Source organism: Epinephelus moara, chromosome 20 (genome assembly GCF_006386435.1).
Source record: "Epinephelus moara isolate mb chromosome 20, YSFRI_EMoa_1.0, whole genome shotgun sequence".
Taxonomy (NCBI): domain Eukaryota; kingdom Metazoa; phylum Chordata; class Actinopteri; order Perciformes; family Serranidae; genus Epinephelus; species Epinephelus moara.
Window position 1 is genome coordinate 45,053,454 of NC_065525.1, and position 18,201 is coordinate 45,071,654.

The following is an 18,201-nucleotide window of genomic DNA, read 5'->3' on the forward strand; positions in this document are numbered from 1 at the left end:
GCAGTCATGCTTAATGACATTTTACGCGAGTTTTATGCCTCGGTTCAGTCCACTAAGCCTGGGTGAGTACAAAACTTTCACCAAAACTTGTCGAATCCGGTCGGTTTTAATGCACTTCGCGGAGTTTTTACATTATCCCTTACTTATGATCCATGATTACGGAGTCAATAACCAAACAGCTTGAGCTAGCAAGCTAGTGCACCAGCTACTGGAAAAGTTTTCTACTTCCACTTTAAACAAGCAACTGTGAACGCAAGGCTTACATTGTTTTTACAACAACAACGATCAAAAATATATATTTAGCAGTCTCGGTCTGTGCAGCAGAAAACAGAGGGTCTGGTGCTTTCGCCTGCGCACATCTAAAATGCTGACTCTGGAACTCGCGCTTATGCACTTCTAATATTGTGGCTCTCCAGCTCTGCAGGGGGATGTTCCTCCTTTGACCCCTCCTGACTGCGGGCCTGTTCCAATGTTTGTTGTGGCTCAATTTTGTGTGAAAGGAATTTCAGGCCTTTCCCAAATAAACGCTGGTTGAGTCCAGGGATTTAAGCAAATAATAGCAGAGGCTTTTAAGTTTTACAGCACCACCACCAAACTGCACATCTAAGCTCTCACAAGAGTCCTGGACCTGTCTGCAGAATGAGCTGTTTAGTAAATCAAATTCTGGTCACATGCAGGTTGTAGCCACTGATTCATTGACAACCACAGTACATATTTGCGTTTCAGCATTTTCTTAGTTGATTTGGCCCTCAGGTGCGATAAAACAACAACACTGACTCCTTATATTCCTCTAAACAGTGCAGTGTTTCCTACATAAGTAGAATCTGTGTGGTGGTAGCTGAGACTGGGGGCAAACTTTCCTTTTGTTGTGTGTGTTTCACTTTCACTGTGCCTGGTGTTCTGCTGCACCATCTGTGCCAAGAGTACACTCCGCACCCCGAGAGAGTGATGCAATGAATAACCAAATGGTAGCCTATATATATTACGTCAGCGCTCCTACTGAATGGTCTAGCTCAAAAATCACAAAAAGAAATAAACATGGTTATGTTTTTGTTTCTCTCTTGTTGTCCTCAGAGTGTCGATATGTCTGCTGCCAGCTGTCTGCTGACTGAAGATCAGTTCCTGTGCTCCATCTGTCTGGATGTGTTCACTGGTCCAGTCAGCACACCATGTGGACACAACTTCTGTAAAACCTGCATCACTGAACACTGGAGTACTAATGTCCCCTATCAGTGTCCCAACTGTAAGAGGGTTTTTACCACCAGACCTGAGCTGCAGGTCAACACCTTCATCTCTGAGATAGCTGCTCAGTTCAGACAGTCAGCTCAACAGAAAGCCAGCAGCAGCAGCTCAGAGCAACAAGTTTCCAAACCAGGAGAAGTTCCCTGTGACGTCTGCACTGGAACCAAACTGAAGGCCCTGAAGTCCTGCCTGGTGTGTCTGGAATCCTACTGTGAGACTCACCTGGAGCCTCATCTGACAAGATCAGGCCTGAAAAGACATCAGCTGATCGACCCTGTGGAGAACCTGGAAGGCAGGATGTGTCTGAAGCACGATAAACTGCTGGAGCTGTTCTGTAAGACCGACCAGATGTGTGTCTGCATGCTCTGCACTGTTTTAGACCACAAGACACATGATGTTGTTCCTCTGAGAGAAGAATATGAAGGAAAGAAGGCCGAGCTGGGGAAGACAGAGGCTGAAATTCAGCAGATGATCCAGAAGAGACGACTGAAGATTGAGGAGATCAAACACTCAGTGGAGCTCAGTGAGGAAGATGCAGACAGAGAGATAGCAGATGGTGTTCAGGTCTTCACCGCTCTGAAGGAGTCTGTTGAGAGAAGCCAGGCCGAGCTCATGGACACGATCAAAGAGAAGCAGAGAAAGACAGAGAAACAGGCTGAAGGCTTCATCAAAGAGCTGGAACAGGAAATCTCTGAGCTGAAGAAGAGGAGCACTGAGGTGGAGCAGCTCTCACGCTCTGAAGACCACCTCCACCTCCTCCAAAGCTTCATGTCCCTGAACACTGCTCCACCCACCAAGGACTGGACAGAGGTCAGCGTCGTTCCACCTTCATATGAGGGGACTGTGAGGAGAGCTGTGAGTCAGCTGGAGGAGACGCTCAGTAAACAGATGAAGAAGCTGTTTGAGGTCGAGCTGAAGAGGGTCCAGCAGTCTGCAGTGGATGTGACACTTGATCCTGATACAGCACATCCTACACTCATCCTGTCTGATGATGGGAAACAAGTAAAGCTTGGTGATGTGTGGAAGAATGTCCCAGACAATCCAGAGAGATTTGATTTTCATGGTAATGTCTTAGCAAAGCAGAGTTTCTCTTCAGGAAGATTTTATTATGAGGTTCAGGTTAAAGGGAAGACTGAGTGGAATTTAGGAGTGGCCAGAGAGTCGATCAACAGGAAGGGAAGAATCCCAGCAAACCCTCAGAATGGCTTCTGGTTATTATCTTTAAGAAATGAAAATGAGTATTATGCCCGTGCCGGCCCTGATATCCGTCTGTCTCTAGAGTCTCAGCCTGAGAAGGTGGGGGTGTTTGTGGATTATGAGGAGGGTCTGGTCTCCTTTTATGATGTTGATGCTGCAGCTCTTATCTACTCCTTTACTGGCTGCTCCTTCACTGAGAAACTCTACCCATACTTAAGTCCTTGTACCAACAATGATGGTAAAAACTCTGCCCCTCTGATCATCTCTTCTGTCAATTACACTAAGTAGAACAGCCACTTAACTTTCTACAAACAGACTGCAAAACACTTAATGAAAGAAAATTGCACATTTACCAGCACTGTGTGCTTTGTATGCTGAGTTTTCTTCAGACCCCAGTAGATGTTTTTTGCCCTTTTTTTGGTGCAACTCAAAACATAATTTCTCTTTAATGCAGTTTGCAGTTGGGACTTTTTGGCCTATGTTCATTTTCTGTTTTGGCGAAATAGTGCTGGTGATTTTTTTTTTTTGTCAGATTCCTAAATTGATTTTCAAAAATTATACCATACACAATAACAAGATGCCTTGGTGGTTTTTGTGTCATGTGTCCAAACAATGTTAATTGTGCCAGAAAACAATAATTTGCAACTTCAGACAATTAAAAATGTGTTCAAAGCCTTCAAAACCTGAAACTGAGTACGTACTGATGACATTGGTGTAAACATGTTCTACTTTAATCATTTTAATGCTGAAATATTTGTATTTGAAAATGTTGGCCCTTCAAAGATGTGTCCAGGGGCTGTACTCACAAACATATTGAGAACACTCTCAGAGAGCTCCTAACTCAAAAAACTTTTAGTAAGGACTCCTAGCTTAGTAGTGATTTAGGAAAGTTCTCAGAGCGACTCTGAGCAAAGAAGGGACAGAAAGTTTTATCTGAGTGAGGAGGTGAGGTTGACCCCGTTGCAAGGTGTGATGCATTCTTTTAACAGATGTGATTGGTTGTTACAGACACACCCCTTTATAAGCTTGCATGATGTGGACACCCAGTGGAAATGAAATGAACTGCTGACTGTCAAAGTGTTGTCACTGTTAGTGTGATCACTCTGCTGATGGAAGGTTGAGACAGACTCAACTCATCACTGCTGCACTGTTTTTACAGTTTTCCAAATATCTTAGTGTTGTGATCATTTTATGTCTGGTGTTGTTGTGTTGGGTATGAAATGCGTGCATACCCCTAATGAGATTGACCACACATATTCTCCCTTCATGATCTAATCTGTAGCATTTCTTTGACTCACTGTCATCCATTGTTTGGAGAATATTTCTCTGACCTCTTTGTGTTTCCACCATTTTCTCCTCTGATTAAGAAACTCTTGAGCCTCTTAAAAGTCCTCCTCCCTGCTCCTAACAGTTTTTCACCTTAGGAGCTCTTTTAAGGTCTAAGATGCTCAGTAAATAACTTCTATCTTTACACAGATTTAGTCTTAACTTTGAGAAGAAATTCTAAGAAAACGTCACAGTTCTAAAAAAAATCTTAGATTTTTGTCACTTGGAGCAACTCTTGGCACCAGGAAGCTGAATACGGCCTCAGGATTTTTGTCAACTCTGTCAAATTTCTACAAACATCATTTAATCAGATATAAAAAGGGAAAGCAAAATCACAAGGATTCTGAGAAATATTCTCAAAACGCTGCATGACTGTGAGTAAATGATTAGATGGTGCAGGGATAATATGTGTGGTTGATCTCATTATGGATATGCACACATTTCCCACCTAATGCTACAACGCCAGAAATAGAGATATTTGAAGAAACTGTAAAAATACAACAGTGCAGCAGTGATGACTTGAATCTGTCTCAACCTTCCATCAGCAAAGTGATCACACTAACAGTGACAACACTTTCATGGTCTCATGTTCTCATGCAGTTCATTTCATTTCCACTGGGTGTCCACACCTTGCAGGCTCACAACAGGCGTGTCTGTGACAACCAATCATATCTGTTAAAAGAATGTGTCACACCTAGCAACGGGGTCAACAACACCTCCTCACTAAGGTAAAACTTTCTGTCCCCTCCTTGCTTAGAGTCGCTCTGAGAACTTTCCTGAACATACAGCCTTATATAAATAGTCCTAAATTAGGAGCTCTCTGAGAGTGTTCTCAGAATGTTTGTGAATACGGCCCCTGGTTTCCTGAAAGTTGTGAATGCTGCTCAAGTAGTGATTAGCTTTCTATTTTGTGATACATTGATTAAATAATATTGCTATCGGGTGTGTCTCAGCCATAACAGGTAAACTCCGTTGTCCATCTAAATCAAAACCAAATAAGAATTATGTTTTGTTTATGTTTTGTTATGTTTTGAGTATTTTGATCAGCAATAAGAAAACTCTGAGCAACTGTGAAAAATATAATGGCTACTTGCTACAACTCTGACATCCATTGTGCTATTTAAGAAAAATTACATCACTGGGAGGTTGGCTCATTGCAAGATGTAAAGGCGCCGTATGTAAGAATGTGGCCAAAACAGTTACTGCACTCAAATTCAAAATATTGCTGCGAGTTGTGTCCGCCTGATGGAGCTATCAAGTGCTTTTTCCCCGGTCTCTGCCTCTTACTGGGGGTGGAGGTGCTCGGACCCACATAGCTAAAGAGATGAGCGTTTTTATCATTCATGAGTGGCTCTCAGAGGGTACACGCATTTCCTGTTGTATCAGTAAAGGTCAAGATGTATTATAATTGATGTTAGCTGTTGACTAGGGATGGACATATCAGAGGAAATATGCAGGATATTTGACCTAACTATGCTTCATTTTTGCTTCACCTCTGTAACGTTATATAGCTTTATAACAATATATATGCGAAGACCTAATGAGGACTCAAATTTGGCCAAGTGTCAAATGTAAAGTTTCGTATTATCGTGCTAATGTTTGCACTGTTACCAAAGCAAACACGCCGGCAGCGGCTGGACAGCGGCATGCTGGAGAGTTGTTTGCCCACAGGCGGTTGCCGTGGCAGGGCTGCATCGCCGCGTCCTTGACCTTCGGGTCGATGATCCACCTGCACATGGGCTACAATGTATGATCGAAAATGAATAACAGTTGAAAGTATTCGAAATGTCCATCCCCGTCTAGCTATGATGCTAGTTAGCCAACTTTGGCTAAAGCTTACCTGTCGAGGAGAAGAGTAGCCACTTCGACATCCGATTTCAAATTCTTCTCCGCTTTCAACCGTCTCCACCGTTCAAAAGCATCTCCTTTATAGACCCTCGCTTTGCCTCGAGTTTTGTCTTGGCGTTTTTGGGAATCATAACGAGGTCGTTTGGGTTTAGTCGCACCATCAGCCATTGTAGCTCAGTCATAACCGGCAACCCGGATCCTGAGACTCTACTGACTGCGTGACTGGTAGACGGCGGTGGGTGGCGCAACAGGCCAAAACAGAATTTCAAAACATAAACATGATTTGCGGACTGTAAACAATTTTTTAAAATGCGAATTTTCTGGCTGTACTATTGTTGTCGGTGAGATCATTATGTTATATGAACATTATTCCTTAGTCTCTGTGACATATTAGGAGGATTTTACAATTATTTGCTTTAGATTTCTTACATATAGCTCCTTTAATAGTTAGGACTTCGGTCTTTTAAAATGTAGTTTCCCAGCCTAAATGAAACTAAAAATCAAAACCTTCCATAAATAATGTGTTGTTCCACTTCTCAGGAGTGAGGAAGTTACAAAACATTCAATAAATGTTGCATTGTTTGCAATTTTGTTTTTGCACAGTCATGTTCAGGCACTGAAATAAACAGTGTTGACTTAATAAACCCATTATCACCATACAGGGACATCATTATTTTCAAAAAAACTTCTGACTGTTCAAAGACTATGCTTTATTATTATATCAGTCAGGCCTGTTAATCCCTAATGGCAAAGAGAAATTAAAAATGCACACTAAAAAAAAAAGCTCAGGAGGTCTCTTGGGGATAAGTTATCGTGTTAAATTATGTTGTGACGTCATATTGAGGCGACTTCTAGGCCTGTTTTTATGGATCGGTACTGCGCGTGCGCAATGAGAGGAGTCCTTGGCTGGTCGGCCTGCTGTAGGTTACAGATCCGGTGAGGGGACACAGACAAAATGCAGAGCTGGACTCAGTTATACCGCTCCTTGGCCACGGTAAGGACGGATATTATTAATCTATTAACGAGCATGTGTTGTCCGGATCCGCCTCTAACTTGTCCCGCCGGCTGTCGGTCCCGGGAATACCGGTGTTTTCAGACCCGCGGCCCGGGCCTGGCTAGCGGGGCAGCTAACAGCCCCGGTCCGGTGTAATAGTAGCGCCAGACCCCTCTGGAAAAACATGTAGTTCAGAGTTGTTATGGATATTGGCGATGAAATATGTCGCTAGATATGTAGTTTATACATCGTCTTATTTTATAACCTTCACTTTTTTATTCGGCACAAACAAAATTACAAAAGTGTTAACATTGAAGCAAAATTACGACTTTGTTGTTGAATGTTTCACCAGTGGTTTCCAGGAAAACAAGTCATGGAAATATTTAGTGTTCACTATGTCGTTTTCAAATGAAGAAAAAACTAGATAGCTTTATGTGATATATGTACGCTAAGGTTAAAGGTTTGTGCTAATGCTAAACGCAGTATATGTAACTAGTTTATTGACGTTTCTCTTCCTACAAGCTGTGTTAGCATGCTAAGGGAATTAGCAGTGGTTATCTAACTTCAGCATGTGTCAGAGGCTCAGCAGTTTAAGGCTGTGCCCTCTCACAGCGTCACGAACTAAATAACTTATCATTCCCTGTTTATTCATCTAACTGAGAAGTTGAATTAAATATATAAACATGTTTGTTAGCCAGCTTGCTAGCACATTAGCAGCCTGCTTAGCTGGAAAGACTGAAGTGTTGCTGGTTCGATACGAGGCACTGATTGATGACACATCAGTGTTTAGCATCTCTGCTGCTGAGTGCCTTTGAGCAAAACACTGAACTCCAGACATTCTGTAGTTGCTTTGGCAATCCCGCCAAAGAAATGTATTCTGTACTTAATGAACTCAAGAAAGCAACGTGAGAATATTTGTTTCATTTATTGTCTTTCAGCCTTTAAATCTGACCAGTGGTGGAAAGTAACCGAATACTGTACTAACAGTTTTGATGTACTTGTAATATAGTTAGTTAATGCATATTAGAGGCAAACTTTGCATATTTACTGCAGAATGATATTCCAGATTCAGATTGATGATGCATATTAGAGGTGGGCGATATTGCCTTAAAATAAAATAATGATATGTCAGGGTATTTTTGCGATAATGATATTCTTGATGATATGACAAATTAGGAAAGATAAAATAGTGTTAATTTAAGAACATAGAAGTGCAACACAACAAGTGATATAGTTTACAGTTAACCTTCAAATATTCAGTAAAAACTAAAATGATCTCATGTCATTAGTTTGTGAACAACAACAGTAACTCAGAGTGAGATTCAGATTCAATATTAAAAGTTCAACTAAATAAACTCTACCACTAATTACACATTTAAACAGCTCCCAAATACAAGAGAACCTAATCATCAGGCTGTAACCTGTGACAGGCTGTTATGATACCACAACTATCACACAGTCACATATATGGAGTTTCTTCACGTAGGTTTACATCACCAAAGGTTTATGACAAAATCACATGATGACACCGACTCCCGTGTGCGCACGGCGAGAGAGGAGAGGGAGAGACAGTGTTATTGCAGACTTCCAAAATCTGTCCTCACTGTTTTCACACGTGAGCAGCTGAACAAGGAAATTATAGTGAAGGAAATACACAAAACAGAAAACAAGCAGGCTATTGTTGAGTCTGAGAGTTCCCCCGGAAAATACTGTAAATGTATACTTGTGGATTGTGGAATTGGATTCCAACAACAAAAATATATTTTTGTTAGAAGTGGAACTGGTTTGATCACTTTGACTTTTCTGCTTTCAGTCTCTGAAATCATTACTCTTAAAATGTTGTGAATAGTTAGAGAAAGCCACTGATAGATAAACAATCAGTTATTTAGAAAAGACAAACGGTTGCACTGTATTTGGGGAAATCACATTACTCACATGCTGCATAATTTTGTCCCACCCCTTTTGCTGTAGTGTTTAGTTTTGTATCGTGACCTTGTGTTTGATTGTTTTGTCTGCTTCGTGTTTTTTCTGACTTACTTCTGGCTTGCTTCACAGCGGAGCCACCACCTTCCCTGCAAACTGCACGGCGCCACAGCTGTGTCCGTCAGAACCTACGCTGACAAAGCAGCAAGTAAGATAACCTGTAAATCTTATCATGTGTTTCATTAATGGTGTGTTCTCTTATGAACTTTAGCCTGATGTACGGTGGTTGTTTCCACATTTAACAGACATTGGACCTCGTGCAAGAACTGCTTGTTGAAGTGGTTGTGACATTCACAAATTATTTTGTCATTTTTGAATACAAGCAAAATTCCTGACTGGTTCAGACCTGTTGTACGAGTCAGGTACAGATGCTCTGCATTTCATCAGAAAATGAAAAACACTAATTTTAGCGTATAAAAAAGTATATAATCACTTTAATGCACTGGAGTCTATGGGGTAAAATCTTTCCAGTGGCTTATCTCTGTGCTCTGAGCTGCTGAACTGAGCTGAATTTGTAATAGAAGTTTCTGTTTTGCCTCTCTGTAGTCGATGCAGATGTCACAGTGGTGGGCTCCGGTCCAGGCGGCTACGTCGCTGCCATCAAAGCCGCACAGCTTGGCTTCAAGGTAAGCTGCCTTCAGGGCATATTGAATCTCGTTGACCAAATGTGAAACTCTATCAGGAGCTGCACCTTGCCAAAATAAATCCAAACCTATATGACTGGACCATGTGGGAATTTAATTTGAAAGGACAGACACAGGAAGTGTCCACGCTCAGCAGTCAGACAGGAGTCAGGTTACAAACCAATCACAGCCGACAGATATCTTTCTTTTCTTGTGTAAATATTCAGTCTGATAAACACAGAAAAGTTGATCCTGTTAGTGCAGGGCTACCCAGAGCTTTACATCTGTCCCCCGGTGATAGGCCTACACACTTATAAACAGCTCCTGGAAGAAGATCAGCTCTGCTCTCAGGGTTTCACGTAAATAGGCTATATGATGCTTGTTAAGGTTGCTTAGCAACCTCAGACGCAACCCGCCGCTGCGCTTTCGAAAGCTGGCACAGAAAAGGCAAATGAACCTTCATTAATATAGGCCTATATTTTATCTCCAAGTGCACGTCACACACTGAGCGAGCCGCCTGTTAATGACGCTGTGGGCTAATGGGCATGTAGCTACTTCCATGTTTCACATGATACGTCATGTTTGTAGTCGACCAATGAAGATGAGTTTACATATCACCTTGGGTTCGTCCTTCACCTTCTCAAAATGATCCCACACTTTGGATTTCCTGCCCGACATGTTATTAACTAGCCTGTGGAATAACCGCAGGTACCAGCCCTGGAGATTAACCTGACTCCTGTCTGACTGCTGAGCGTGGACACTTCCTGTGTCTGTCCTTTCACATTAAAGTCACACATGCTCCAGTCATATAGGTTTAGATCTATTTTGACAAGGCTCCTAACAGAGTTTGACTTTTTTTTTCTGTCACTAAGCGACCAATGAAATCTTGCCGACTAATGACCTTTCTGGTCGACTAACATTTGGTTCAACCATCAGGTGGCAGCCCTAGTATATGCTGTAAATTGTTAAATAAATGTTGCAGTGTGAGGAGGATATGTAATACGAGGATAATCATTCTCAGGATTTTGTAAGAATTAAAAACAATTTCAGCAGAAGTTTGATCTTTTCAAAATTTCAATCAAGTTTCAATCTGTAGTCGACTCTTTCTTTATTTAAAAACGTGTTTTTCATCTCTATAATGTGGCAGATCAACGTCTGGTGTTTATTTCTTCCTGGACTTTTCGCCTACCCATATTTTTTTTGTCTCTGTCCTTTTGATAGAAAAATATCTAATTTCCAGTTTATTTTAATGGTTAATAAGACAGGTCTCTCTGTTGACATGAGTGTGGTGATCTCTGCTGTACCTTTCTCCTCTGCAGACAGTGTGTGTGGAGAAAAATCTCACGCTGGGCGGGACGTGTCTGAATGTCGGCTGCATCCCCTCCAAGGTAATGAACTGGTTTTCTTCCTGATCAAAATGTGTCATCTACAGTTTAAGGAGTGCTTGTCTTCGTGCTTCATCCTGTAGTTTAACAGCAAAATATCCTGCAAAGCAGATTTAGAAATTATTTCACAAAGCTGTAGAGTTGTATCTGTCAGTTAGAGAGGAGTCGGTCTGTAACTCAGGTGTGATGAGCTAAAAAAACAAAACAATGAACAGGTTTAAACTAATAGTATTTTCTTTAAATTGAATATTTACTTGAACGTAGATGCATAAAACCATAAAACACTTTTGTGATATTTTGTGACTGCAGGCTCTGCTGAACAACTCCTACCTGTACCACCTGGCTCACGGCAAGGACTTTGAAAGTAGAGGCATCGAAAGTAAGAAACCCACTCTTGAGTTTTTAACATTCACAAATACAGGGCAGAAAGCAAAACAAATAAAAGGAGATGAGAACAAAAACAAATTAATTTAAAAAAAACAACAACAATATAATAATAACAATAATAATACTGCCACACTGCCAGCTAAAGAAAAATAAGTACAATTATGCTGTATCCTAGGTCGTACTGTGAACAGGTTGTCCACCAGAGGTGCTGAGGCTGGAAGACTTTTTCTTTATTCCCTAGGTTTTTAAAAAAATTATTTTCTAAATCTATTATTTGTTTTGCAATTTGTGGGACATTTCTGACCAAGTTGCTTAGTGCCCTTTTCCCCATGTTTTTGAAACAAATTGCAAAAATATGCTCAAAGGTTGAAATACTTGTGAAAGGCGTCTGAAAGCAGCACAAGAGAAGTCATGTTGCTGCAGGTTTCAAAGGGTTAAATTGATATTAACTTGTTAAGTGCAACTTTTTTTTTTTTTTTTGTGGCTAAAAACGAACTAATGGAGGAAGCGTTTGCTCAGCACCGTTTGATTTTATGTCCGTGATATGAGGAGTTTCTACCAGGAAGTTACCATAAATAAACATTATGATTTAGTTTAAAGCACTTTACAGACAGAGTGCAAAAGAAACACATCATAGAGGACATTTAAGTACAGTTAAAACAGTTATTAATGAGCCAAGAGAAGAGTAAACAAGCTAAAATGGAAGGGCTGTAAAAGACATTGATAAATATTTGATTTTAAAAAGGCAGTGGCAAACAGAAAAGTCTTCAGCCTTGATTTAAAAGCAGACCTGCAGTTGACTGATTGTTTGTTCCAGATTTACAGTGCATAAAAACTCAACACTGCTTCTCTGTTTAGGAATATTTAAACCCTGCTCTGGATGAAAATGCTGATTCAAGTCTGTCTCTCTCAGTTTCAGGCATCTCGTTGAACCTGGAGAAGATGATGGCTCAGAAGAGCGGAGCGGTGAAAGCGCTGACCGGAGGAATCGCACATTTATTCAAACAGAACAAAGTCAGGCTTCTTTTTTTTCCTCCTCTCTGTTTTTAATTTAATGGGTGTTCACTCTTATTAAGAATCTGAACATCACTCCCCTCAGGTGACCCATGTCAACGGTTTTGGGAGGGTGACTGGTAAGAACCAGGTGACGGCCGTATCAGCAGACGGCAGCGAACAGGTCATCAATACCAAGAACATCCTCCTCGCCACGGGCTCTGAGGTCACACCCTTCCCCGGGATCCAGGTACGGCTGTGTTTGAATCCTTACAGCTCCGCAGGTAATGACAGTGTGACATCATCACATTAATCGGCATTAATTCATTATAATAATGATCTGAAGTGGAATTAGTAAAAATATAAAAGTTTTAACGAGGGCTGCCCCCGACTAAGAGTTTTCCTCGTCGACCAGTAGTCGTCATTTACGTCCATCAGTGGACCAACAGTCCTCATCAGGGGCCATCAGTGGACCGTCCATCAGTGGACCAACAGTCCTCATCAGGGGCCATCAGTGGACCAACAGTCCTCATCAGGGTCCATCAGTGGACCAACAGTCCTCATCAGGGTCCATCGGTGGACCAGCAGTCCTCATCAGGGTCCATCGGTGGACCGACGGTCCTCATCAGGGTCCATCAGTGGACCGGCGGTCCTCATCAGGGTCCATCAGTGGACTAGTCTCCTGCATGTTTCTGATATGAATGTAATGATTAAATGATATATTTTGGTGGTTTGAGTTGAAGGTGTGAGAAAGAATAGTATCAGTAACATTGTTAACACTGTGCTACATTACAGAGAAATACAAACCGTACTAATGAACCTTCATTAATATAGGCCTATATTTTATCTCCAAGTGCACGTCACACACTGAGCGAGCCGCCTGTTAATGACGCTGTGGGCTAATGGGCATGTAGCTGTAACTGTGTTTAAACATGTTTAATATATATTTTTCTTGTTTCTTAGATTGATGAGGAGACCGTGGTGTCGTCGACAGGAGCTCTGTCCCTGAAGAAAGTTCCAGAGGAGTTGATTGTGATCGGAGCCGGAGTCATTGGAGTGGAGCTGGTCAGCATCTCGTCTGTTTGCTTCTTGTCATATGAGTAGCCCAGTTTTCATAGAACCACAGTTACAGTGACAAATTCAAATTGTCTTTATGCTCCCGTCCTGCAGGGGTCAGTGTGGCAGCGTCTGGGCTCTAAAGTCACGGCGGTGGAGTTCCTGGGCCACGTGGGCGGCATGGGCATCGACATGGAGATTTCCAAGAACTTCCAGCGCATCCTGCAGAAGCAGGGCCTCAAGTTCAAGCTCAGCACCAAAGTTATGGGAGCCACCAGGAGGCCTGACGGCAAGATTGACGTGGCGTGAGTAAAACACCCCTGAAACCTCACTTCCTGTTTGGATGAGGGTGTGAAATGTAAAGCAGCTGTTTGTAACCATGCGTGTGTTTGTGTTTCAGAGTGGAGGCGGCGGCCGGAGGGAAGAATGAAACTCTGACGTGCGACGTGCTGCTCGTCTGTATCGGCAGACGACCTTTCACCCAGGACCTGGGTCTGGACTCTGTGGGCATCGAGCTGGACAACAGGGGCCGCATCCCCATCAACAGCCGCTTCCAGACCAAAGTACCCAGGTACCAGCCAGCTCAGGCTGACATCTGTAAGAGACACAAGAAAAGTGCATCCTGCTCCTTTTACAGATGAGAGGGTTAAACATCACCAGAGTCCAGCTGCAGCTGAATCTCACAGGCCGATTACCATTTTTGAGAGTTAATTAATTTCATTTAATTTTCATTTATTATAATTCTTTTTATTTTCAATTAGAATCCTTTAAATTTGGTTATTAGAGAAGAATTTAGACCAAAATGTGTGCAGGTGAAAAATAAATGTGTCGTTAAAGTAAAAAGTAGATTTCACTGGATTAAAGCGGAATCAATAACGACAAATACTGTCTGAGTTAGCGAAAAAATAAATTTAGATGTAAAAACGTGGCATTCAAAACTTTTATATATAATGTAAAATAGAAAATAATAAATAAAAATTAAAAAAAAAAAAACAGTAAAAATTTGAAAAAACGTGAGAAATGCATAAAATATGCTGACAGTGATATTTGTAGTGAGACATCATCACATTAATCGGCAATAAGTGATTATAATAAATAAAACTTTTGGTTTAGTTTCTTTGCTTAAATTTTCAGATTCATTTTACAAACGAAGTTTAGTTAACGTCTCTTGAAAGGTCAGGAAAGTTATGGAAAGTTACTGAAAAGTCCTGGAATCTAACATCAACCTGCAGAAGAAGAAACCGGTTTAATTAATATCATTTTTAATTTTAATCTAAGTCACATGCTTGCAATAAAAACCTGTTCTTCTGCACGTGAATGGTAACACTTATGAATAGAAATGATAAAGATTTTATAAACATTTGTCTCAACATTCATTCTTGTGTGGTTCAGTAATAAAGGCTGCTGAAGCAAACAACAACAACAAACAAACTCTGAGCGCCCTCTCCTTCACTTTTTCTCCTCCCTCAGTATCTATGCGATCGGTGATGTGGTTGCCGGGCCGATGTTGGCCCACAAGGCGGAGGATGAGGGCATCATCTGCGTGGAGGGCATGGCCGGCGGCGCCGTGCACATCGACTACAACTGTGTTCCCTCCGTCATCTACACACACCCCGAGGTGGCCTGGGTGGGCAAGACAGAGGAGCAGCTCAAAGAGGAGGTGAGAGTCCAGAGGTGGTGCCTGTTTGAGGGGGAGAAGGGGGGTCGTCAGGGGTCAGCTACAAACGGCGAGACGTCACCACCACCCAGCTCGGCCTGTTAAACTGATGATGGAATTCAAAGAGGCGTGATTTGACGATGTTTGAAGCTGTTAGGAAAACTGATATCTCAGTGATATCTAGTCTCTGTGTGGTTTTTGGTCGAGCGGTGGTTTTACAGTCTGACTCCTCCTCTCTCCTCCTCAGGGCGTCCCGTACAAAGTCGGAAAGTTCCCCTTCGCAGCCAACAGCCGAGCCAAGACTAACGCTGACACTGACGGCATGGTGAAGATCCTCAGCCACAAGGAGACAGACAGGATGATGGGAGCTCACATCCTCGGATCTGTAAGAGACACACACGACATGACATGACAAGCTGTGAATGAAAGTTAGGGTGTTTTCACACTTGGTCCTTTTCAGCCCTCTGTGTGGACTCAGAGCAGTGACTCAGCATCTCGGGTCACATCCAGAGGTGGTCTGAGTTCGTTTTGTTTCAGAGGGGTCTGAGTTCCCTTTGAGTGTTCACATTTGCGCTAAAAGTGCTGAGTCACCGCTCTGAGTCTGTTAGTGTGAAAACACCCTAAAGGTCTGTGAAGAATGTGCTGTACACTGGATGTAGTAATGGATGATAAAAGTGATGTTGCAGCTGCAATCAAAGTGAAACCATGAAGAGATCCAGTCAGTCAAAGAAAAAACACCTGTGTTGTGTTGGTGTGATGCCAAAACTATCCAGAGAATCTGGAGACACGCTGCCCGTCGCCTAAAAGTACAGTGTTCTCAATAAATGTCAGATTTGATGGATGTGTTGAAATCACCTGCAGGGCGCTGGAGAGATGATCAACGAAGCAGCTTTGGCCATGGAGTACGGTGCTTCCTGTGAGGACGTCGCCAGAGTCTGCCACGCTCATCCTGTACGTCCTGCTGCAACACACACACATACACACACACACAGTGAAACATCAATAAAAAGAAATCCTTCGTACTTTAAACTGGCTCAGGCTAAATGCACTTCATAGAAAAGGGGCTCAAACTCTCTTCTCACTTCATCCTTTTTCCACTCTTGTCTCTTTCTCCCTTTCATCCCTCCCTTCATCCTCCTCCTCCTGCAGACGGTGTCGGAGGCCTTCAGAGAAGCAAACCTGGCCGCCTCCTTCGGCAAAGCCATCAACTTCTGATCCACCGGCCGCTGTCGCACCTTCAGTGTACATAACGAGGACAAACAGGAAGCTGTGTGTGTCTCTGCGTCGAAACCTTCATCCACCCCTGCAGGATCCTCCGTGTACATCCAAACTCTACCACATTTAGTTCTAATGTTATTTAAATGTTCTCAATAAAACCATAAAAACGGGGTCTGGGCGGTAAATAAACGCTGACTGCACATCAGTCTTTTGTTTCCCAAACACATAGTTGAGAAGATCCCAGAGGAGAATATTATTCACTCATTTTCAGCACATAGAGATATAAATATTATTTTGGCTGGGGGGCTGTGCTTTCTCTTGTTGGAGGGAGGAGGGAGTGTTTTTGTTTCTCTGTTTTTTACAGAATTTAAAACCACAAATATGATGTGTAACCAGAGCAGGAAACTGAAGCGGCTTTTATTCACTCTTAAAGTTGCTCCTTGTGGGTCGAAACATTAAAGTACGTTGAGCTTCAGTCAGCGGAGTCACAGCAGGCGTTTCAACCCTGGATTATCAAAATATTCAGCGTGAAAATCAGAAGCATCGGAGACATTTTCAAGACAAGCCTTTTTTAGATTACATCATTTGTTCCCTCAAACCTGTATTTCTCAACAAGATCAGTCCCATTAAGGTGAGAAATGACAGCGTGAAAAGTTGAAGACTAAACCGTTCAAAATTGAAACTTTTTTTAAGGTGCACTTACTCGCTTGTTTCCCAGAGCCTTCAAACACGCTTCAGTCTTCATCAACGACACTTAAGTCATGACAACTGAGCAAAGTCCTTGTGCTGAGATGTGGTCGACGACTCTGAAGAAGTTAGTAAATGCACATTAAGCTTTGATTCAAAACATAAAGATTAAAAAAATCAAAGTGTAAACTCCTCTATAGCGAGAGTGTCGCAGCAGAGAACATTAATTTTAATTTCCTTGATGTGGGAATCATTTCCTCTGACTGATTTATGAAACGCAGCATTTCCTGTCGACGTTTTAAAGCTCCACTGTGGAGTTTTAGATCTCCAGTAGCACCCTGGTGTTTTGATGAGTGGTTTGTGTGAGTCCTTTACAGGTGGCCATAACATGCCAAGAGATACAGCGAAGAAAGAGACTGCAAGCTGGTTGACATGACTGTAAACAATGCAGAGTTTAAGATACTTAAAATCTGTGTTTCATGAGGAAGGAAGTGCACCTAACTCGTTGGACCTGAAGGATTCACACTGTGTTTTAGTGACACTAAGAATAACTTTAGTTAATGTACATTTAAACTTAGAATTGGGCTCCTGCTCGGTGCAGAACCAGGCGTTCAACACGCTCGAACATTGTGTTGATTTACCCTTTAAAGACCCATAGAACTGAAGCTGTTGGTCGTTGCTTGGATACGGTTTCCTGCTCTGGTTGCTTCACTGTGATTGGCTGTGGCCTGCTCTTGCTTATCTCACCATTTAAACCAATAAAAGCAGTATCAGTTGAATAAGACGGCAGCGTGTCACTGACATCTTGTACTGAGAACTTTAGCTCAAGTTAAAGTTATCCATTAAGAAGTTAAACCTGCAGAGGTACTGGCATCAAAATGTTCTGTACAAATGTCCAGTAAAAACAGAAGCAGTCAGTAAACAGAGTCCAGCCGAGGCTGATGGGAGTGTCACTGGGTTTGTACTGGACACATTAACATCATGAGACCCTGCGTCTTCGAGTGAGGTCATCACACTTTGGGTTTGGTGTACCTTTTTTTTTTTAAATTCAAGTTTTAATTGGTTTTAAAGGCTGGGTTAATGGCACACATATATTATTCTCTGGGCATACTGGAATACAAGGCACATATTTTTATAACATGGAGGTGGACTCCAGTGCATATAACATTTCACACACATGTCCTCATACATCACACTACAGGCTCACAGAGCAGGTTCATGATTATATAGGCTTAAATTCCAGTTTGATATGAGTCCATCACCGGTCCAGAGGAGATCCTCCTTTCTCCTGATCGCCTTTTATTCTAATGAGCATACATTCAGAAGACGCTATTTCCACCATTGCATGAACCCATTCTTTCAGTTCCAGGGCCTTTGTTGTCTTCAGTGTCGTAGAATAACTCCACAGACAGTTATTAGACCCACAATAATAACAGACAACACACACTTGGATAAGAATGAAAAGGATTTCTGAACCAAACCAACAACTTAAAATGTCTGATACTCTAATCCAGAGAGGTCTGACCAAACTACACTCCTATACACAGAGACTGACCAAACTACACTCCTATACACAGTCTGACCAAACTACACTCCTATACACAG

The 18,201-nt window shown here is 42.1% G+C and overlaps 3 protein-coding genes and 1 long non-coding RNA gene across 12 annotated transcripts in view; 3 read left to right on the forward strand and 1 right to left on the reverse strand.

Moving 5' to 3' along the window:
- LOC126407778 (uncharacterized) overlaps nt 1-1,628 on the reverse strand; it is a 74,022-nt gene extending 72,394 nt beyond the window's left edge. Inside the window, exon 1 of the long non-coding RNA XR_007571817.1 lies at nt 1,528-1,628. This is a non-coding gene — a long non-coding RNA (uncharacterized LOC126407778). The remainder of the gene's footprint in view (nt 1-1,527) is intronic.
- LOC126407716 (E3 ubiquitin-protein ligase TRIM21-like) overlaps nt 1-3,298 on the forward strand; it is a 77,715-nt gene extending 74,417 nt beyond the window's left edge. For 4 of the 9 annotated variants that reach the window (XM_050072877.1, XM_050072875.1, XM_050072876.1 and 1 more), the window contains exon 2: nt 1,075-3,293. In XM_050072877.1, the coding sequence (XP_049928834.1) occupies nt 1,084-2,727 (1,644 nt within the window). In that variant the 5' untranslated portion in view covers nt 1,075-1,083 and the 3' untranslated portion in view covers nt 2,728-3,293. Of the gene's footprint in view, nt 1-1,074 lie in introns of all 9 variants that reach the window. The other 5 variants (XM_050072878.1, XM_050072879.1, XM_050072870.1 and 2 more) reach the window with 4 other exon arrangements.
- Nucleotides 1-18,201, forward strand: part of LOC126407727 (E3 ubiquitin-protein ligase TRIM21-like) — a 110,291-nt gene that overhangs the window by 58,733 nt on the left and 33,357 nt on the right. The window lies entirely within an intron of this gene.
- Nucleotides 6,456-17,380, forward strand: dldh (dihydrolipoamide dehydrogenase). The gene is made up of 14 exons (XM_050072910.1): nt 6,456-6,607; nt 8,663-8,738; nt 9,137-9,216; nt 10,533-10,601; nt 10,908-10,977; nt 11,899-11,999; nt 12,085-12,228; nt 12,942-13,043; nt 13,149-13,339; nt 13,435-13,605; nt 14,505-14,694; nt 14,939-15,076; nt 15,553-15,642; nt 15,841-17,380. The coding sequence occupies exons 1-14, from the start codon at nt 6,569-6,571 to the stop codon at nt 15,904-15,906; spliced, it is 1,527 nt and encodes a 508-aa protein (XP_049928867.1). The 5' UTR covers nt 6,456-6,568; the 3' UTR covers nt 15,907-17,380.